Source organism: Anomaloglossus baeobatrachus, chromosome 6 (assembly GCF_048569485.1).
Source record: "Anomaloglossus baeobatrachus isolate aAnoBae1 chromosome 6, aAnoBae1.hap1, whole genome shotgun sequence".
In the NCBI taxonomy this organism is placed as follows: domain Eukaryota; kingdom Metazoa; phylum Chordata; class Amphibia; order Anura; family Aromobatidae; genus Anomaloglossus; species Anomaloglossus baeobatrachus.
In genome coordinates, this window is record NC_134358.1 from 35887097 (window position 1) to 35906739 (window position 19643).

The 19643-nt window shown below is 49.2% G+C and overlaps 1 protein-coding gene across 2 annotated transcripts in view; it reads right to left on the reverse strand.

The window, feature by feature from the left end:
* EFR3A (EFR3 homolog A) overlaps positions 1-19643 on the reverse strand; it is a 157771-nt gene that overhangs the window by 129202 nt on the left and 8926 nt on the right. The window contains exons 4-5 of one of the 2 annotated variants that reach the window (XM_075352857.1): positions 19390-19539; positions 18160-18300 (exon numbers count right to left, since the gene is read on the reverse strand). In XM_075352857.1, the coding sequence (XP_075208972.1) occupies positions 18160-18300; positions 19390-19539 (291 nt within the window). Of the gene's footprint in view, positions 1-18159; positions 18304-19389; positions 19540-19643 lie in introns of both variants that reach the window. The other variant, XM_075352856.1, reaches the window with a different exon arrangement.

A 19643-nucleotide genomic window follows, 5' to 3' on the forward strand; every position in this document is an offset into this window, starting at 1 on the left:
AGCTGAGCGCTCGGCCGCCGGCACGTCAGGGCACTCAGCTGAGCGCTCGGCCGCCGGCACGTCAGGGCACTCAGCTGAGCGCTCGGCCGCCGGCACGTCAGGGCACTCAGCTGAGCGCTCGGCCGCCGGCACGTCAGGGCACTCAGCTGAGCGCTCGGCCGCCGGCACGTCAGGGCACTCAGCTGAGCGCTCGGCCGCCGGCACGTCAGGGCACTCAGCTGAGCGACCGGCCGCCGGCACGTCAGGGCACTCAGCTGAGCGACCGGCCGCCGGCACGTCAGGGCACTCAGCTGAGCGACCGGCCGCCGGCACGTCAGGGCACTCAGCTGAGCGACCGGCCGCCGGCACGTCAGGGCACTCAGCTGAGCGACCGGCCGCCGGCACGTCAGGGCACTCAGCTGAGCGACCGGCCGCCGGCACGTCAGGGCACTCAGCTGAGCGACCGGCCGCCGGCACGTCAGGGCACTCAGCTGAGCGACCGGCCGCCGGCATGTGAGAGCGCTCGGCCGCCGGCTATTAAGAGCGATCAGCTGATCGTTCACAATAGTCGGCTGCCGGTACTGTAAAGAAGAAAAAAATAAATAAATAACGCTTTCCGTTATTTTGTACGATCTGTAGCATTGCGTTGTGCCACTATATGCAACGCATACGTTGCATCCGTCACACAACGCAATGCTACGGAAGCCGTCCAACGCAAGTGTGAAACTAGCCTAATTTGTCCATTAAATATGACAATGGACCCAATTAGGAATAATGCAAGTGATAAATGTGCAAAGAAGGGGAAAAAAAAAACCCCAAAAAGCATAAAGAGCAATGACTTTATAGATGCAGCGACAGGGGTTTAACTTCAGGTAAATGTTCCCCTTGGAAATGAAATGACAGGATAATACCACGGGGGAAGAAAGGGCGTCATACGGATCAATAGAAGGCGGACATGACAACCCGAGGGACCCAATCAATAATCTGTCCTGGCAGAGTGGATACCAATTATTCTCAGGTTTTAAGGCTTAACATGGCAGTAACTAGAAATTACCAGTCATTACCCAGGAAAACATGGGCAGGGGAGACTACTTACCCCAATGGTAAAAATATATATATATATATATATATATATATATATATATATATATATATATATATATATATATATATTTATTATTAGGGGGAATATCCATTGTTCCGGATCCACAAGCCAGATGGCAGTAACTAGTTTGTGTATTACACACACTCCGAACTGGATTTCAATAGGTGCGGTGTAATTCCTCGTTTCGCCTCTGGGAGTGCTGCAGGGAAATTGAGCAACTGAACAGATTACCGCTGATTGCTGGAGGTCCAGCTTCATCACATTAAACACAAAAATATACCTTTAATTTCCGTACCATCGTCCCACTCAGCACTGCTGCCGAACCCGGGGCCAGACTGCTAGGCTATGTTGCATAATCCATTATACAACAAAAAAACAAAAGGGGGACACTTTAACAATGGTGGGCCCTATGGCTGGGGAGAGGGGTAAGGGGAAAACGCCTGAACTCACCTCATGCTGTACCTGAGCTCCCCAGTGTCCTTATATGGGATGTTTAAATCTGCCGCCAAGCTGGATACCTAATCCCTCTCTAGCCCTGCAAACACCCTAGCTAGTGAGATGGCTTGCAGGAGACACTAGTCCCACCGCTGCACTAATAATAAACATGGAGGGAAAGGAAAGAGACAGGGGGATAAACCGAAGGATTAAAACACCAAACTTCACGGCAGCAGACAGACTCTATAGTAGCAGGTGGATGGCCACAGGACAAATCCTCAGCAGCTCTTTCCACCTCGATGGCCAGAGTAGAAGGGATTCAAACAGCAGCAAGGACTGCTGGGAAAAACTCCACTATTTAAACCTAAATGGGCATGGACTCATAGCAGCTACAGCTGACTTGTACTGCTAAGATCTGCTGGCAACAAAACCGATATTAACTCATGAGATGCCAAAGGAAAGGAGACCTCGTTTAAATGAGCAGTCTAGATGGGGTTGGGAGGCGCCTGTCCTAAAGCGGTCACTAGTCCCAAAACAGAAGGGAGACTAGAGTGACAGTCCTTCACTCCTCCATGCTCTACATCCCCACTAACAAAACTCTTTACGTTTTGAGAGCTGTACATATAATCTCCAGTAAGTTGTTTAAATCAGTCTCCTTCCCCTCCTGGCAGCAGAACATATATCACACAGTAAATTCCCAGTCAATATTCTTACCCTAGTGGCATTTATAAAGAATGTCGACTAAGTTGCCAGCTTCCTTCCCCCCTATAATAGCTATATATTTATTCCAAAGTCAGTCTCTTTCTCACTGTCCCGCTGTAAATAAAAACATGAGTATTTTCCAAGACTCCTTCCCTTTCTGGCTGCTGTACATATAGTTCACGGCAAATTTCCAGACTCCAGTAAGAGATCAAGCTCCTTACCCTTCTAGCAGCTGTATACATAGTCTTCAATAAGTTCTTCCAGTCAATGTCCATCTCTCTTGGAATGTCAATCTTGCCCTCACTAACACTTATAAATAAATATTGGTCTCTAGTAAGTCCCATAAACTATTTCCCTCTGCCAGTTTTACATATAGACCTCCGAAAATTTCAAGTCTGTATTTTTCACCCTCTGGCAATTCTGAATGAAGTCTGAAAAAATTCCAAGTTCCTGATAGTTTTGGCAGTTGTAAATATAGTCCCAGTTTCCGAGTCAATCACCTTCCCCCTCTGGCAGTTGTACACATATGCTCCAGTACGTCAGTCGCCATCCTCCTTTGACAGCTGTAATTAGAGTGCCCAGAAAAGTCCCATCTTCCTACCCTTTCCAGGAGCTACAGTGCTCGGCAAAAGTATTGGCACCCCTGCAATTCTGTCAGAGAATACTCGGTTTCTTCTTGAAAATGATTGCAATCACAAATTCTTTGGTATTATTATCTTCATTTATTTTGATTTCAATGAAAAAACACAAAAGAGAATGGAAAAAAAAAAATCAAATCATTGATCATTTTACACAAAACTCCAAAAATGGGCCAGACAAAAGTATTGGCACCCTTAGCCTAATACTTGGTTGCACAACCTTTAGCCAAAATAACTGCGCACAACCGCTTCCGGTAACCGTCAATGAGCTTCTTACAATGCTCTGCTGGAATTTTAGGCCATTCTTCTTTGGCAAACTGCTCCAGGTCCCTGAGATTTGAAGGGGGCCTTCTCCAAACTGCCATTGTGAGATCTCTCCACAGGTCTTCTATGGGGTTCAGGTCTGGACTCATTGCTGGCCACTTTAGTAGTCTCCAGTGCTTTCTCTCAAACCATTTTCTAGTGCTTTTTGAAATGTGTTTTGGGTCATTGTCCTGCTGGAAGACCCATGACCTCTGAGGGAGACCCATCTTTCTCACACTGGACCCTACATTATGCTGCAAAATTTGTTGGTAGTCTTTAGACTTCATAATGCCATGCACACGGTCAAGCAGTCCAGAGCCAGAGGCAGCAAAGCAACCCCAAAACATCAGGGAACCTCCGCCATGTTTGACTGTAGGGACCGTGTTCTTTTCTTTGAATGCCTCTTTTTTTTTTTCCTGTAAACTATGTTGATGCCTTTCCCCAAAAGCTCTACTTTTGTCTCATCCGACCAGAGAACATTCTTCCAACACGTTTTAGGCTTTCTCAGGTAAGTTTTGGCAAACTCCAGCCTGGCTTTTTTATGTCTCGGGGTAAGAAGTGGGGTCTTCCTGGGTATCCTACCATACAGTCCCTTTTCATGCAGACGCCGACGGATAGTACGGGTGACACTGTTGTACCCTCGGACTGCAGGGCAGCTTGAACTTGTTTGGATGTTAGTCGAGGTTCTTTATCCACCATCCGCACAATCTTGTGTTGAAATCTCTCGTCAATTTTCCTTTTCCTTCCACATCTAGGGAGGTTAGCCACAGTGCCATGGGCTTTACACTTCTTGATGACACTGCGCACCGTAGACACAGGAACTTTCAGGTCTTTGGAGATGGACTTGTAGCCTTGAGATTGCTCATGCTTCCTCACAATTTGGATTTTCAAGTCCTCAGACAGTTCTTTGGTCTTCTTTCTTTTCTCCATGCTCAATGTGGTGCACACAAGGACACAGGACAGAGGTTGAGTCAACTTTAATCCATGTCACCTGCTGCAAGTGTGATTTATTATTGCCAACACCTGTTAGGTGCCGCAGGTAAGTTACAGGCGCTGTTATTACACAAATTACAGAAGCATCACAGGATTTTTCAAACAGTGCCAATACTTTTGTCCACCTCCTTTATGTTTGGTGTGGAATTATATCCAATTTGGCTTTATGACAATTTTTTTTTAATTTTTTTTCATTGAAGACAAAACAAATGAAGATAATAATACCAAAGAATTTGTGATTGCAATCATTTTCAAGAAGAAACTAAGTATTATCTGACAGAATTGCAGGGGTGCCAATACTTTTGGCCAGCACTGTAGTCCACAGTTAATGCAAAGCCAGTCTTTTTCCATCTGCCAGTTATAATTATAGCCCTCATTAGGATGCCAGATTCCCTCCCACCATGGAAGTTTTAAACATTGTCACCAATAAGTTCCAGGGTATGTTATACTTCTGGCAGAGATATAATACACACATACATACAGTGGGGGAAATAAGTATATGATCCCTTGCTGATTTAGTGATTCTATGGGATTAAGGTCTGGAGACTTGCTAGGTCACTCCATGACCTTAATGTGCTTCTTTTTGAGCCACTCCTTTGTTGCCCTGGCTGAAAGTTTTGGGCTTTGTCGTGCTGGAAGACCCAGGCACGACCAATTTTTAATGTCCTGGTGGAGGGAAGGAGGTTGACACTCAGGATTTTACGGTACATGGCTCCATCCATTGTCCCATTGATGCGGTGAAGTAGTCCTGTGCCCTCAGTAGAGAAACACCCCCAAAACATAATGTTCCAACCGGCATGCTTGACAGTGGGGATGGTGTTCTTTGGGTCATAGGCAGCATTTCTCTTCCGCCAAACACAGCGACTTGACTAAAGCGAGAAATTGCCCGTGCCGCACAAACGATGGGTGCGGGTGCGATCGAAAATGCGATCGCACGAGAAATTGAAGCATGTAAAGCAGCCTTTAAAATCAAAGAGCTCAATTTTTGTCTCATCTGACCACAGCATCTTCTCCTAATCACTCTCAGAATCATACAGGTGCTCTTTGGCAAACTTCAGACGGGCCGGCTGCCCATGGGCCTTCTTCAGACGGGCCGGCTGCCCATGGGCCTTCTTCAGACGGGCCGGCTGCACATGGGCCTTCTTCAGACGGGCCGGCTGCACATGGGCCTTCTTCAGATGGGCCGGCTGCCCATGGGCCTTCTTCAGACGGGCCGGCTGCACAAGGGCCTTCTTCAGACGGGCCGGCTGCCCATGGGCCTTCTTCAGACGGGCCGGCTGCCCATGGGCCTTCTTCAGACGGGCCGGCTGCCCATGGGCCTTCTTCAGACGGGCCGGCTGCCCATGGGCCTTCTTCAGACGGGCCGGCTGCCCATGGGCCTTCTTCAGACGGGCCGGCTGCCCATGGGCCTTCTTCAGACGGGCCGGCTGCCCATGGGCCTTCTTCAGACGGGCCGGCTGCCCATGGGCCTTCTTCAGACGGGCCGGCTGCCCAAGGGCCTTCTTCAGACGGGCCGGCTGCCCAAGGGCCTTCTTCAGACGGGCCGGCTGCACATGGGCCTTCTTCAGACGGGCCGGCTGCACATGGGCCTTCTTCAGACGGGCCGGCTGCCCAAGGGCCTTCTTCAGACGGGCCGGCTGCCCAAGGGCCTTCTTCAGACGGGCCGGCTGCACATGGGCCTTCTTCAGACGGGCCGGCTGCACATGGGCCTTCTTCAGACGGGCCGGCCGCACATGGGCCTTCTTCAGACGGGCCGACTGCACATGGGCCTTCTTCAGACAGGCAGGCTACACATGGGCCTTCTTCAGACAGGCAGGCTGCACATGGGCCTTCTTGAGCAGTTGGACTTTGCGGGCACTGCAGGATTTTGAGCGATTATGGTGTAATGTGTTACCATTGGTTTTCTTGGTGACAGAGGTGCAATCTGCCTTGAGATTAGTAACAAGTTCCCCCCGTGTAGTTTTAAGCTGATCTCTCCCTTTCCTCAAACCCACAGGTGAGATTTTGCATGGAGCCCCAGATGTCGATTGACACAAATTTTGTATTTTTTCCATTTTCTTACTATTGCGCCAGCAGTTGTCTCCTTCTCACCCAGTGTATTACTTATGGCTTTGTAGCCCATTCCAGTCTTGTGCAGGTCTATGATCTTGTCTCTGACAACCTTAGAAAGCTCTTTGGTCGCCCATGGTGTAGAGGTTCGATTCTAACTGATTAATGGAGTCTGTGGACAGGAGGCTTTTATACAGGTGACGATGTGAGAGCCGACTGTAATGCAGGGAACAAGGGGATTAGGAGTGTCCAAGTGTCTGTAGGAGCCAGAACTCTTAATGGTTGGTAGGGGATCCAATACTTATTTCTCTCTGCAAAATGCAAATACATTTATATAATTTATACAATGTGATTTTCTGGATTTTATCTCTTACTGTTAAAATGAACCTACCCTTAAAATTATAGACTATTCAGGTCTCTGTCAGTGGGCAAGCTTACAAAATCAGCGAAGGATCAAATAATATCCCCACCCCCACTGTAGTTTGTATGGGAGAGGGAGAGATGTGGAGGCAATAAAATCCCAAGTAGTTTCCCAGGCTTCTTCCCATACTGATAGCAAAAAGAGAAAGAAAAAGGTAGGTTTTCTAGTCAGTCTCCTTCCCCCTCTGGAAGTCAAAAGTTACCTTACAGACAAAAAAATATTATATATATATATATATATATATATATATATATATATATATATATATATATATATATATATATATATATATATATATATATATATATATATATATATATACATACATACATATATACCCATATATACATACATACATACATACAATAGGTCTGTCCCATGGATTCTGCAGTAGAAAAGAAAAATCATAATTGCACGCACAAGTCGATGCCTAGAAGCAGTCTTCTCGCTCTGCTATTTCTACGGTGACTGTATAGACAGCACCACTTAGGCTGCTTTCACACCTCCGGTTTTTGCTATGCGGCACAATCCGGCACTTTGCAGGAAAATCACAACCGTTTTTTTTTTGCTGCCGGTTGCGATTTTCCTGCATAGACATTTATTAGTGCCGCATGGCCTTGCGTTCCGTCCGGTTTTTGCCGCATGCGGCAGATTTAGCCGATGCGGCGGCCGGATGGAACGTTGCCTGGCACGTTTTTGCGGCGCATTTTTCAATGCATGCCTATGGCGGCCGGATGCGGCGCGATGCGGCAATAACCGCATCCGGCCGCCACATGCGGTTTTTGCCACTGCGCATGCTCAGTAGCATGCCGCAAGCGGCAAAAACCGGCCGCAAAGGAAAAACTTATGCAAAGGATGCGGTGGTTTCACCGCATCCGTTGCATAGCTTGCACAGCCGGATTGAGCCGCAGAGCTCACGCCGGATGTGTGAAACCGGCCTTAGAGATCTACTGAGCGCACCCTCCTCGTAGATGGGAGAGAAGCTGCTCTGAGCAGTCTGTGCAGAAACGACTGGTTACTTCCTACAAAGAAGCAGCTAATGGCCAGGAAGAGCAGTATCTTAGATCCCCATGTTATTGGGGGCAGTGAGGACTGCGGCACAGATTTGCCTAATCGTCTTGAAGGCACGCGGCCAAAAACATTTGTGAATTCCTATGGAGATCTGAGAAGAAATGTTATGTCCTATACACAGTGAACGCAGCACAGGAAGCAGAGCACAGGATGGTCTATATCTATGGCAGGGGCAGGGTGACCCCTATACTGCAATTGTTTGTTTTTTTTTTCTTTTTAAGAGCAGTTTGACTTTTTTTGCTGCAAGCTTTTAACTCTCGGCATGAACAGCAATGAGGATTTTCCCTTTGCAATCAACAGGAATAATAGCCAAGATATTATTTTTTTTTCATTTTATGTAAATTTTGCATATCAGTCTCCGAAATCCACATCAAAACCTTTGCATGAACACAACCCCCACAAAAATAGAAAAATAACAGCATCCAGAGGGGGCCGCTCTGTCCCGTGTGTTTGCTCCTGCCTTGCAGGCCCTGCCCGATTGACTTTATTTTTTTTTACACTTTCAGCTATGTGCCCACGTAGCGTTTTTATGTGCACCCAAAAATAAAAAAAAAAATATGCTTTTTTTTCATGCATTTTTTTGTGCTTTTTTTTTGTCATGGCAATCGCGGGGGTTCAGGCGCTGTACCCCTGTGATTGCCGCCAGGACTCTGCTCTCTCTGCTCAAAGCGGTGCTCGCACCACTACCGGCAATTTAACCCCCTGAATGCTGCAATCAATGCGATCGCAGCAGTCAGGAGGCAGAGAGGAATCGCTTACCTTTCCCTTGCAACCTGTTCCCTGTCATGCAATGACAGGGACCCGATCGCTGCCATGGTAACCCAGTGTCACCATGGAGACACTGGGTTACTGAAGTATGGATTGCCTCACAGACCAGGGCACCTACACTACAGTTCAAAAGTTTGGGGTCACCCGGACAATTTTGTCTTTTCCATGTATAATCCTACTTTTATTTATCAGATGAGTTACATAATGAATAGAAAGTATCGTCCAAACAGTGACGAGGTCAGAAATAATGATTTTTACTTGAAATAATAATTTTCTGCTTCACACTTTGCTTTCGGCACAGAATGCTCCTTTGCACAATTCCAGCTTTGCAGACCTTTGGCATTCTAGCTGTTAATTTGCGGGGGTAATCTGGAGATATTTCCCCCCATGCTTCCCCCCCCTCCACAAGTTGGATTGTCTTGATGGGCACTTTTTGCACCATACGGTCAAGCTGCTCCCACAACAGCTCTATAGGGTTCAGATCTGGTGACTGGGCTGGCCACTCCATTACAGATAGATACCAGCTGCCGGCTTCTTCCCTAAATAGTTCATGCATAATTTGGAGGTGTGTTATGGGTCATTGTCCTGTTGTAGGATGAAATTGGCTCCAATCAAGCGCTGTCCACAGGGTATGGCCTGGCGTTGCAAAATGGAGTGATAGCCTTCCTTATTCAAAATCCCTTTTACCTTGTACAAATCTCCCACTTTACCAGCACCAAAGCAACCCCAGACCATCACATTACCTCCACCATGCTTGACAGATGGCGTCAGGCAGTCTTCCAGCATCTTTTCACTAGTTCTGCATCTCACAAATGTTCTTCTGTGTGATCCAGGGCGGCATGGTGGCTCAGTGGTTAGCACTGCAGTCTTGCAGCACTGGGTTCCTGGGTTCAAATCCCACCAAGGACACCATCTGCAAGGAGTTTGTATGTTCTCCCGGTGTTTGCGTGGGTTTCCTCCCACACTCCAAAGACATACTCTCAGGGAACCTAGATTGTGAGCCCCAATGGGGACAGTGTTGCAATTGTATGTAAAGTGCTGTGGAATTAACAGCGCTATATAAATGAATAAATTATTATTATTATTATTATTATCCAAACACCTCAAACCTCGATTCGTCTGTGCATAGCACTTTTTTCCATTCTTCCTCTGTCCAATGTCGGTGTTCTTTTGCCCATATTAATCTTTTCCTTTTATTAGCCAGTCTCTGATGTGGCTTTTTCTTTATCGCTCTGCCCTAAAGGCCGGCATCCCGGACTCGCCTCTTTACTGTAGACGGTGACACTGGCGTTTTGCGGGTACTATTTAATGAAGCTGCCAGGTGAGGACCTGTGAGATGTCTATTTCTCACACTAGAGACTGTAATGTACTTGTCTTGTTGCTCAGTTGTGCAGCGCGGCCTCCCACTTCTCTTTCTACTCTGTATAGAGCCTGTTTGTGCTCTCCTCTGAAGGGAGTAGTACACACCATTGTAGGAAATCTTCAGTTTCTTGTCAATTTCTTGCATGGAATATCCTTCATTTCTAAGAACAAGAATAGACTGTAGAGTTTCACATGAAACTTCTCTTTTTTTGGCCATTTTGAGAGTTTAATGGAACCAACAAATGTAATGCTCCAGATTCTCAACTAGTTCAAAGGAAGGTCAGTTTTATAGCTTCTCTCATCAGCAAAACAGTTTTCAGCTGTGCTAACATACTTGCACAAGGGTTTTCAAGGGATTTCTAAACATCCATTAGCCTTCTAACATAGTTAGCAAACACAATGTACCATTAGAACACTAGAGTGGTGGTTGTTGGAAATGGGCCTCTTTACACCTATGTAGATATTTCTGTTTAATTTAATGTTAGCTTCATTGAAAAAAAAAAAATGTGCTTTTCTTTCAAAAATAAGGAAATATCTAAGGGACTCTAAACTTTTGAACTGTAGTGTATGTCAACGGAGTTCCCTCCAGCAAGGTCCTACAGTAAAGACCACACAAGGCCTAGATGCAGGGATCCCCGGTGACGTCATAAGGTGAATAGAGTTCATGCCGGTGGATCACCAGGGTTTCCTGCACCTAGGCCTCATGGTCTTTACAGCAGGACCTTGACGGAGGGAACTCCGGTGACGTAGCTGCCCTGGAGGCAAGGAGAAGTTAACCGACTTCATGCCGGCAACTCGACAGGAAACCCCAGTGATCCACTGCCATGAACCGGATTCCCCTTGTGACATCACCGGAGTTCCCTGCATTAGGTCAAGACTGCAAGATGAAGCTGCAGGGAAGCCCAGTGATGTAAAAAAAAAAAAAGCACATAAGTACCTATAAAAAAGAGAATTTTGTTTACTTACCGTAAATTCTTTTTCTTATAGTTCCGTAATGGGAGACCCAGACCATGGGTGTATAGCTTCTGCCTCCGGAGGACACACAAAGTACTACACTAAAAAGTGTAGCTCCTCCCTCCTAGCATATACACCCCCTGGTTAACCAAATATAGCCAGTTTAGTGCAAAAGCTGAAGGAGAGTAGCCACCCACAAGTAGAGATAGAGCAAGAACCGGAACAACCGGAGCCTCTGTCTACAACAACAGCCGGTGATAACACGCGGAACAAGAAACTGCCAACAGGCAACAGGGAGGGTGCTGGGTCTCCCATTACGGAACTATAAGAAAAAGAATTTACGGTAAGTAAACAAAATTCTCTTTTTCTTCATCGTTCCTATGGGAGACCCAGACCATGGGACGTTCCAAAGCAGTCCATGGGTGGGAATAAACAGAAAACTGAGAAGTAGGCGAAACCTAACTTTGCAAATGGGCGACAGCCGCCAGAAGGGTGCGTCTGCCCAAGCTCGCATCTGCCGAAGCATGAGCATGCCCTTGTAGTGCTTCGAAAAGGCATGCAGACTAGTCCAAGTGGCAGTCTGACAGACCTGCTGAGCCATAGCCTGGTGCCTGAAACCCAAGAGGCACCGACAGCTCTGGTCGAGTGTGCCTTGATCCCCCGGCGGGGGAGGCACTTGAGTACACTGGTAGGCATCGGAAATGGCCGACATAATCCAACGAGCTAGGGTCGGCTTAGAGCAGAGAGGCCCTTACGCCGACCTGTGGTCAGCACAAAAAGAGAGGTGCACCGCCTAAGAACAGCGGTGCGAGACACATAGATCCGGAGCGCCCGCACCAGATCCAGGATATGCAACGCTTTTTCAAAGCGATGAACAGGAGCCGGACAAAAGGAAGGCAGGGAAATGTCCTGGTTAAGGTGGAGGAGAAACCACCTTAGGGAGGAAGTCCGGAGTCGGACGGAGAACCACCTTGTTTTGATGAAAAACCAAAAGAGGTGACTCAGAGGAGAGTGCAGCCAAATCAGAGACTCTCCCGAGGGAAGTTATGGCCACTAGAAAGACCACTTTCTGTGAAAGACGAGACAAAGAAACCTCCGTAAGAGGCTCAAAGGGGGGTTTCTGGAAGCCGTGAGGACTAGATTAAGGTCCCAGGGATCCAAAGGCCGCCGGTAAGGCGGAATGATGTGAGATGCGCCCTGTATGAAGGAGCGCACCTGAGCCAGCCGGGCGATACGCCGCTGGAAACACACTGGCAGAGCCGAGACCTGTCCCTTGAGGGATAGTCCTAGCTGCAGACTGGACTGTAGAAAGGACCGGAGGGTCGGCAAGGAAAAAAGGCCAAGAAGCATGGCCGGAAGGGCGACACCAGGACAGGAAAATTCTCCAGGTCCTGTGATAGATTTTGGCCAAGGAATACTTCCGAGCCCGAGTCATAGTGGAGATGACTTCAGGAGGGATACCAGAAGTCGTCAAGATCCAGGACTCAAGAGCCACGCCGTCAATCTGAGAGCCGCAGAATTCTGGCGGAAAGACGGACCTTGTGAGAGAAGGTCTGGACGGTCCGGGAGATGCCACAGCACCTCAACGGACAGAAGGAGCAGGTCAGGGTACCAAGCTCGCCTGGGCCAGTCTGGCAATGAGAATGACCCGACGGCCCCCCATTCTGAACTTGCGCAGGGCTCTGGGCAAGAGCTAGAGGGGGAAACGCGTAAGACAGACGAAACTGGGACCAATCTTGAACCAGCACGTCTCCTGCAAAGGCCTGAGGATCGTGGGAGAGAAGATCCACTTCCGGAGTGCCCCACTTGCGGCAGATTAACTGAAACACTGCCGGATGCAGAGCCCACTCGCCGCTGTCCACGGTTTGACGGCTGAGACAATCTGCCTCCCAGTTTTCCACGCCTGGGTTGTGGACTGCGGATGTGGTGGACCTGGAATCCTCCGTCCACTGAAGGATACCAACAGTGCCAGGCGGCTGAGTGTCACACCCTGGTGTTAATGTAGGCAACCGCTGTGGCGTTGTCTGACTGGACTCGAATGTTCTTGCCCGCCAACAGGTGGTGAAAGGCCAAGAGAGCTAGAAGCACAGCTCTGGTTTCCAGCACAGTGATCGAGAGGGCTGATTCGGACGGAGTCCAAGTGCCCTGCGCTCTGTGGTAGAAATATACCGCTCCCCAGCCGGATAGACTGGCATCCGTGGTGCGGATCACCCAGGACGGGGCCAGGAAGGAGCGTCCCTGAAGAGAGAGGGGCCGAAGCCACCACTGAAGGAAGTCCCTGGTATGTGGCGACAGAGCCACTAACCTGTGCAAGAAGGAAGTCCGCTTGTCCCAACAGCGGAGAATGTCCAGCTGCAGGACGCAGATGGAACTGGGCAAAGGAACCGCTTCCATTGACGCCACCATCTGACCCAGCACCTGCATTAGGTGCCTAATGGAATGACGGCGGGGCCTCAGCAAAGAGCGCACCGCTAGTGGAGGGACTGCTGTTCGACTAAAGGCAGCTTCACAAGTGCCGGCAGAGTCTCGAATTGCATCCCTAGGTACGTGAGCTTCTGGGTCGGAATCAGAGTGGACTTGGGCAGAATGACAAGCCACCCGAATTGGACTAGAGTGGCGAGAGTGAGCGAGGCACTCCGCTGACGGTCTGCACAGGATGACGCCTTTACTAGAAGGCCGTCCAGGAAAAGGGATGCCAACCCTTGGAGGATAAATACAGATAAACATACAGATAAACATCTCTGATGTCGAGTAACAAGGAATCTCTTTGGGTCATTGAGGCAATGACTGATCGGAAAGACTCCATGCGAAAATGCCACACCTGAACAAGCTTGTTGAGAAGCCTGAGATCCAGGATGGGCCGGAAGGTACCGTCCCTTTAGGGGACTAGGTAGAGATTTGAGTAGAAACCTCTGAACCGTTCCCAGGCGGGAACCGGTACAATTACTCCGTTGGCCTGCAAGGATGCCACGGCCTGAGAGAAGGTGGCGGCCTTGGAGCAGGGGGGAGTTGACAGAAAAAATCTGTTTGGCAGGCTGGATAGAATTCTATCCTGTAGCCGTGGGAGATGATATCCCGCACCCACTGATCGGAGACGTGTTGAACCACATGTCGCCAAGCGGGAGAGCCTACCACCGACCAAGGACGTTGCTGGCGCGGCCAGATAGTCAAGAGGAGGCTGCCTCAGTGGCAGCAGCTCCTGCGGTCTTCTGAGGACGCGGCTTCGTGCGCCAGTTGGGTTTTTGGTCCTTGGCTGAGTTAGTGGACGAGGCCGAGGGCTTATGGCATGGAAGTACTCTTCCCGTCAGTAGCTTCCTGAATAATTTCATCCAGTTGTTCACCGAACAGCCTGGGCCCAGCAAATGGGAGCCCAGCAAGGGACTTCTTTGAAGGAGCGTCTGCCTTCCACTCTCGAAGCCACAGGATCCTGTGGATAGCGAGAGAATTAGCCGAAGCCACCGCAGTGCGGAGCCTCCAGCATGGCAGACATGGCATAGGATGAAAAGGCTGAAGACCTGGAAGTTAAGGCAACCATCTCGGGCATAGAGTCCCTGGTGAGGGAATGCATCTCCTCTAGAGAAGCAGAGATAGCTCTGAAGCCCACACTGCTGCAAAAGACGGGGAGAACGAGGCCCCTGCCGCCTCATATAAAGATGGCGGGCAGTGGAATCCTTAAGGGAGTTGCCATCAGCCACTGATACAACTTTCCGGGCTGAGAGTCTAGACACCGGAGGGTCTACCTTTGGTGAACGAGCCCACTCCTTGACCACCTTTGGGAAGCGTCTGTCAGGACAGGCTGCTTGGAGTAGCGTCCGAGCCCCCAGTAAAGGCATCCTCCTTGTCCTGCGAATCAGCTCGTGAACCAGAGCCGCGGGACGAGGAAGGAAAGGGGACCCTGCGTCTCCATTTTAGGAGGACGGGGTCTGAGACCAGATGAAGAATCCTCTGTGAGCTTTGCTGAGCGAGCCGTAGCAGCAGAAGCGCCCTGAGAAGGGGGCTGATGCATGCTCAGCAGTGTCCGGGACAGCTGTCCCCTGGAGAGAGGGATTCTACCCAAGCCGGGGGTTCAGCCACCGGAGCCGGAGCAGCCGGAGGGACCACTGGGGATGAGCCTCCAGGCTGAGGCACCACTATGTTAGAGCAGGCATCACAATGTGGTTATGTGCTCGGTACAGGCAGTACGAGTCTACATGCAGTGCATATTAAGTACAGCCTTGCAGCCTTGCTCTGATGTGAGACATGCTGCTGAAGTGGGGGCTCTGGCCAGAATGACCCCCAGCAGAGTATATAAACAGTGTATATAAGCAGGTCCACAACCGGAGGTTGTGGCTTGCCAGACCGTTTGACATAGAGACATCTCTGTGCCCTCCAGATCCCACAGCCCGGACCCCCAGAGAGATGGCCAGCGCCGATCGCTGTCACAATGTGGTTATGCAGACATGCATGAGAACGCTGATAAAATGGCGCCGGAGCGAGGAGAGGGGGCGGGGCCAACTCTAAGAGCGGGATCGGAGGGCCAAGGAGATATACAGGGGAGGGAATATTTCCTCAGAGAGGAGTGTCCCTCCCCGGTGCTGAACAGTCGCTGGGCGGAGCCGCACTGTCCCTCTGCATGATTGGCATACAGGGGCAGTGAAAACGAAACTAGGCCTCAGGCGAAGCCGGGGCCTAAATTTAACAATGCGGCCGGCGAGCAGGCACCATCGGCGCGGTTCTCAGGTAAAAACCAAAGAACCAGCCGGAAATGTCACAATAGATACACAGCACACTCTCCCCAACAATAAAGTACAAGGGACTCCCCGATAATAACGTCTCAGGATCCTGAAAGGGCTGCGGATGGAGACCGGTCTCCTGCAAGGCAGGGAGAACCGTGCTGGCTCCCACTTCAAGCCAGAGCCCCGGAGGGATGGTGAAGGAGCGCGGCATGTAAGGCTCCAGCCCTGAAATCAACCTTAACAGCACCGCCGACACAGTGGGGTGAGAAGGGACATGCCGGGGGTCCAGGCTTGGACCCGCTTTTCTTCAAACTCTTTTCAAAAATCAAAATCAGATGAGAATGCATGTGTGGATGTGTGCCTCCTGAACACAAAGCATTGAACTGGCTATATTTGGTTAACCAGGGGGTGTATATGCTCGGAGGGAGCATTTTAGTGTAGTACTTTGTGTGTCCTCCGGAGGCAGAAGCTATACACCCATGGTCTGGGTCTCCCATAAGAACGATGAAGAAAAAAGCAATATGGGCATTACACATGCGTTTTTTTCCTGCGTTTTCCACTGATTCCATTGAAGTCAATTGGGGAAAAAAGCAGGAAATAAGCTGGAAAAAAAACAAAACAAAATCGATGCTTTTTTTTCCAGCAACCAAAAAAAAAAAAGCAAGTGAAAAAGAGTCAGGATTCTCATAGCTGGGATGCTTTCTCCTTGCTTTTATTGATTAAAGAAAGCAAAAAAAAAAAAAAAAAAAAAACACCCTGTGGGCACACGGCCTTACTTGTCCATTTTTGTTAAATAGTTCCGTTTTTCTGGAAAAAAATAAAACCAAACAATCCTCTTGACTCTACAGCATTCTGCCAATATCAGCCGCAGTGGTGACATCTATTTGTCCATTTATTTATATATTTATTTTATTATATATTCCCAGGAGGTTACTCCTACTTAAGAGGAACAATATAAGACAGAACCTGTATGGTTTTTATTATTTAGGGTAAAATATATATATATATATATATATATATATATATATATATATATATATATATATATATATATATATATATATATATATATATATATATATATATATATATATGTATATTTTTTTATTTGTTTTTTTTTTTTTAAATAAATATACAAACCAAAAAAAAAAAAAAAAAAAAAAAAAAAAAATACAAAAAAAAGTCCTGTTGTGAGTCATGTTTGTGTCTTTTGTTCTGTAAATCCAGGATTGAGCCCCCCTTACCTGGAGCCGCCACCGAGGATCATCCTGACCAATACTGCGACGGAGGTATTCTACTAATTGGCTATAAGAGCATGAATCATGGGGCTCCATGAGAGCGGGGAATAAAGGGACGGTAATTACAATGCTCCTTCATTAAAGGCGCGGTGCTCCGGAAGCACAGATTTGGTGTTTTTTTCCCCTCGCTGTGAAGCATAATGGTAGCATAATACCAGACAATACACGGCCCGCTCCGATTCAAGCCTGAAAAGACCAAGTCTGACCTGAACTTTATATTCTCAACCCCCCCCAAAAAATAATAAGGTAAGAGCTGAAAGAGAAAGTCCTTACACAGGTGGAGGCAGCAGATTTAGAGAATATTAATGATAAAAGCCGGCGGTTCCCACTATTCACCTGGACATTTATTTTATGCAGGCTGTCTCTAGAAAGTGATGGAGAGAGCGGGGTCCTGAGATGGGGGCCCCCCTATCACCTCCTTTCTTTTACCCTAGACCACCAGGGAAGCATTTCTTTACCCTTGCATTGCCCTACGTCACCTCCAACACCCCAGACCACCAAGCACGCAAACATTAACCCTTCCTTACACTAAACCACCCAGCAATTGAAACCTCTTCACCCATTACCCTGGGTCTCCGCTCTGTTACTGTTGTGTGATTGGGGCCTTGAAAGTATGTTGGAATAAATAAAGCTTGTTGATGAGTTTGCTGCCGGTCCATCCCACTGATCAAAACAGTGCCACGTACTTTCGTGTCCAGTCACGGTTTGTGGGACTGAAAGTGCAGTAATTCTATAGCAATGTGCTCCATCCTGCAGTAATGTGCCCATCCTGCAGTAATGTGCCCATCCTGGTCCTTGCTTCCTTGGTGGTCTAATGCAATGGATGAAATAAAGTTTGCTTCCCCGGTGGACTAAGCTAATTAACTGTTGGTCTTGGGTAATGGGCAAGCTATGTTTTGCCTCTCCTTGGTGGTCTAGAGCAATGAACGGAATAGGGTTTGCTTCCCTGGTGGTCTAGTGTAATGGACGGTTTAAGGTGTTTGTTTCCTTAGAGGTCTAAACTAATTGACAGGATATGGTGTGCTTCATTGGTGGTCTAGGATAATAGACTAGCTATGGTTTGTTCCTGCGTGGTCTAGTGTAATGGAAGGCTTAATCTATGGTTCCCTGGTGGTTTAGGGTAATACACAAGCTATGGTTTACTTCCCTGGTGGTCTAGGGTAATACACAAGCTTCCCTGGTGGTCTTGTGTAATGGATGGGTTAAGGATTGCCACCTTGGTCTGATTCTTAAATTGTCTAGGATAGTGGATAGAGTAAGGTTGGCTTCCAGTAAGGTCCTCACCTCCCGGCCACACGTGGTTCTACCACCAGCCATCCAACCTACGAATTTACAGTACCCAGTACTAATCCAGAGTCATACTCACGCAAACACGGGCCGGACGGCGTTGTTCATGTTCCCGTAGGCGGCTCTCCCCAGCAGCTCCCGGAAGCAGTTCTCGGCCAGGACGCTGGGGTTCTCCTCTCGTTCGCTGACCACGGAGGGGGAGGCCGGTGGAGCCAGGCGGCTGCTGGAAAACGCATTAATCACTACAAGTTTTTATACCGTGCTGGAGACGACAGATGAAACGTAGGAGGACTGATGGACGACTTTAATTTAGGAAAACTAAAGTCTGCGCTGATGGATTTCACACGAGCAGAGAAGTTATGGGGTTTATTGTGCTGACGTGTCAGATCTGAGCCGTCACCACGAGACACCACCAGAAAAACACGGAGGACACTACGCAGCAGCGGGCGCACGGAGGACACTACGCAGCAGCGGGCGCACGGAGGACACTACGCAGCAGCGGGCGCACGGAGGACACTACGCAGCAGCGGGCGCACGGAGGACACTACGCAGCAGCGGGCGCACGGAGGACACTACGCAGCAGCGGGCGCACAGAGGACACTACGCAGCAGCAGCCGCACGGAGGACACTACGCAGCAGCGGCCGCACGGAGGACACTACGCAGCAGCGGCCGCACGGAGGACACTACGCAGCAGCGGCCGCACGGAGGACACTACGCAGCAGCGGCCGCACGGAGGACACTACGCAGCAGCGGCCGCACGGAGGACACTACGCAGCAGCGGCCGCACGGAGGACACTACGCAGCAGCGGCCGCACGGAGGACACTACGCAGCAGCGGCCGCACGGAGGACACTACGCAGCAGCGGCCGCACGGAGGACACTACGCAGCAGCGGCCGCACGGAGGACACTACGCAGCAGCGGCCGCACGGAGGACACTACGCAGCAGCGGCCGCAAGGAGGACACTACGCAGCAGCAGCCGCAAGGAGGACACTACGCAGCAGCAGCCGCAAGGAGGAGACTACGCAGCAGCAGCCGCAAGGAGGAGACTACGCAGCAGCGGGTGCACTTAGGACACTACTCAGCAGCAGCCGCAAGGAGGACACTACGCAGCAGCCGCAAGGAGGACATTATACAGCACAATGGAGGGCATCATACAGCAGCAGTATAGCGGAGAATCCAGTTGTAGGATGAAAGGAGGAGCTAAACACTTAGTAGTAAGTATACTAATGCTGCGCCAAGGTAGACACACAGCGAGGTGCGGTCACAACTGCCCACGAACAGGCAAACCTCGCAGCGTGCTCACTCACCTTTCATTGTCCTCTATCTTCTGCATGTTAAACAGCAGAGACGGGACGATTTTATCCATGTGCTGAGGCTCCCAAATTGTTGCTCGAAGTTCATCATTCACAGTTTTACGAACAACGCCCTGGATGCCCCGGATCCCAGCAATCCTTATTCTGCAAGAATTAGAGAAAAGTGATAATGTGATCAGGTAACAGCTGCAAACTATATTCCAGATCAGCCCAAATCGGTTAATAAGGGGATTCATCACTAAAGGCCC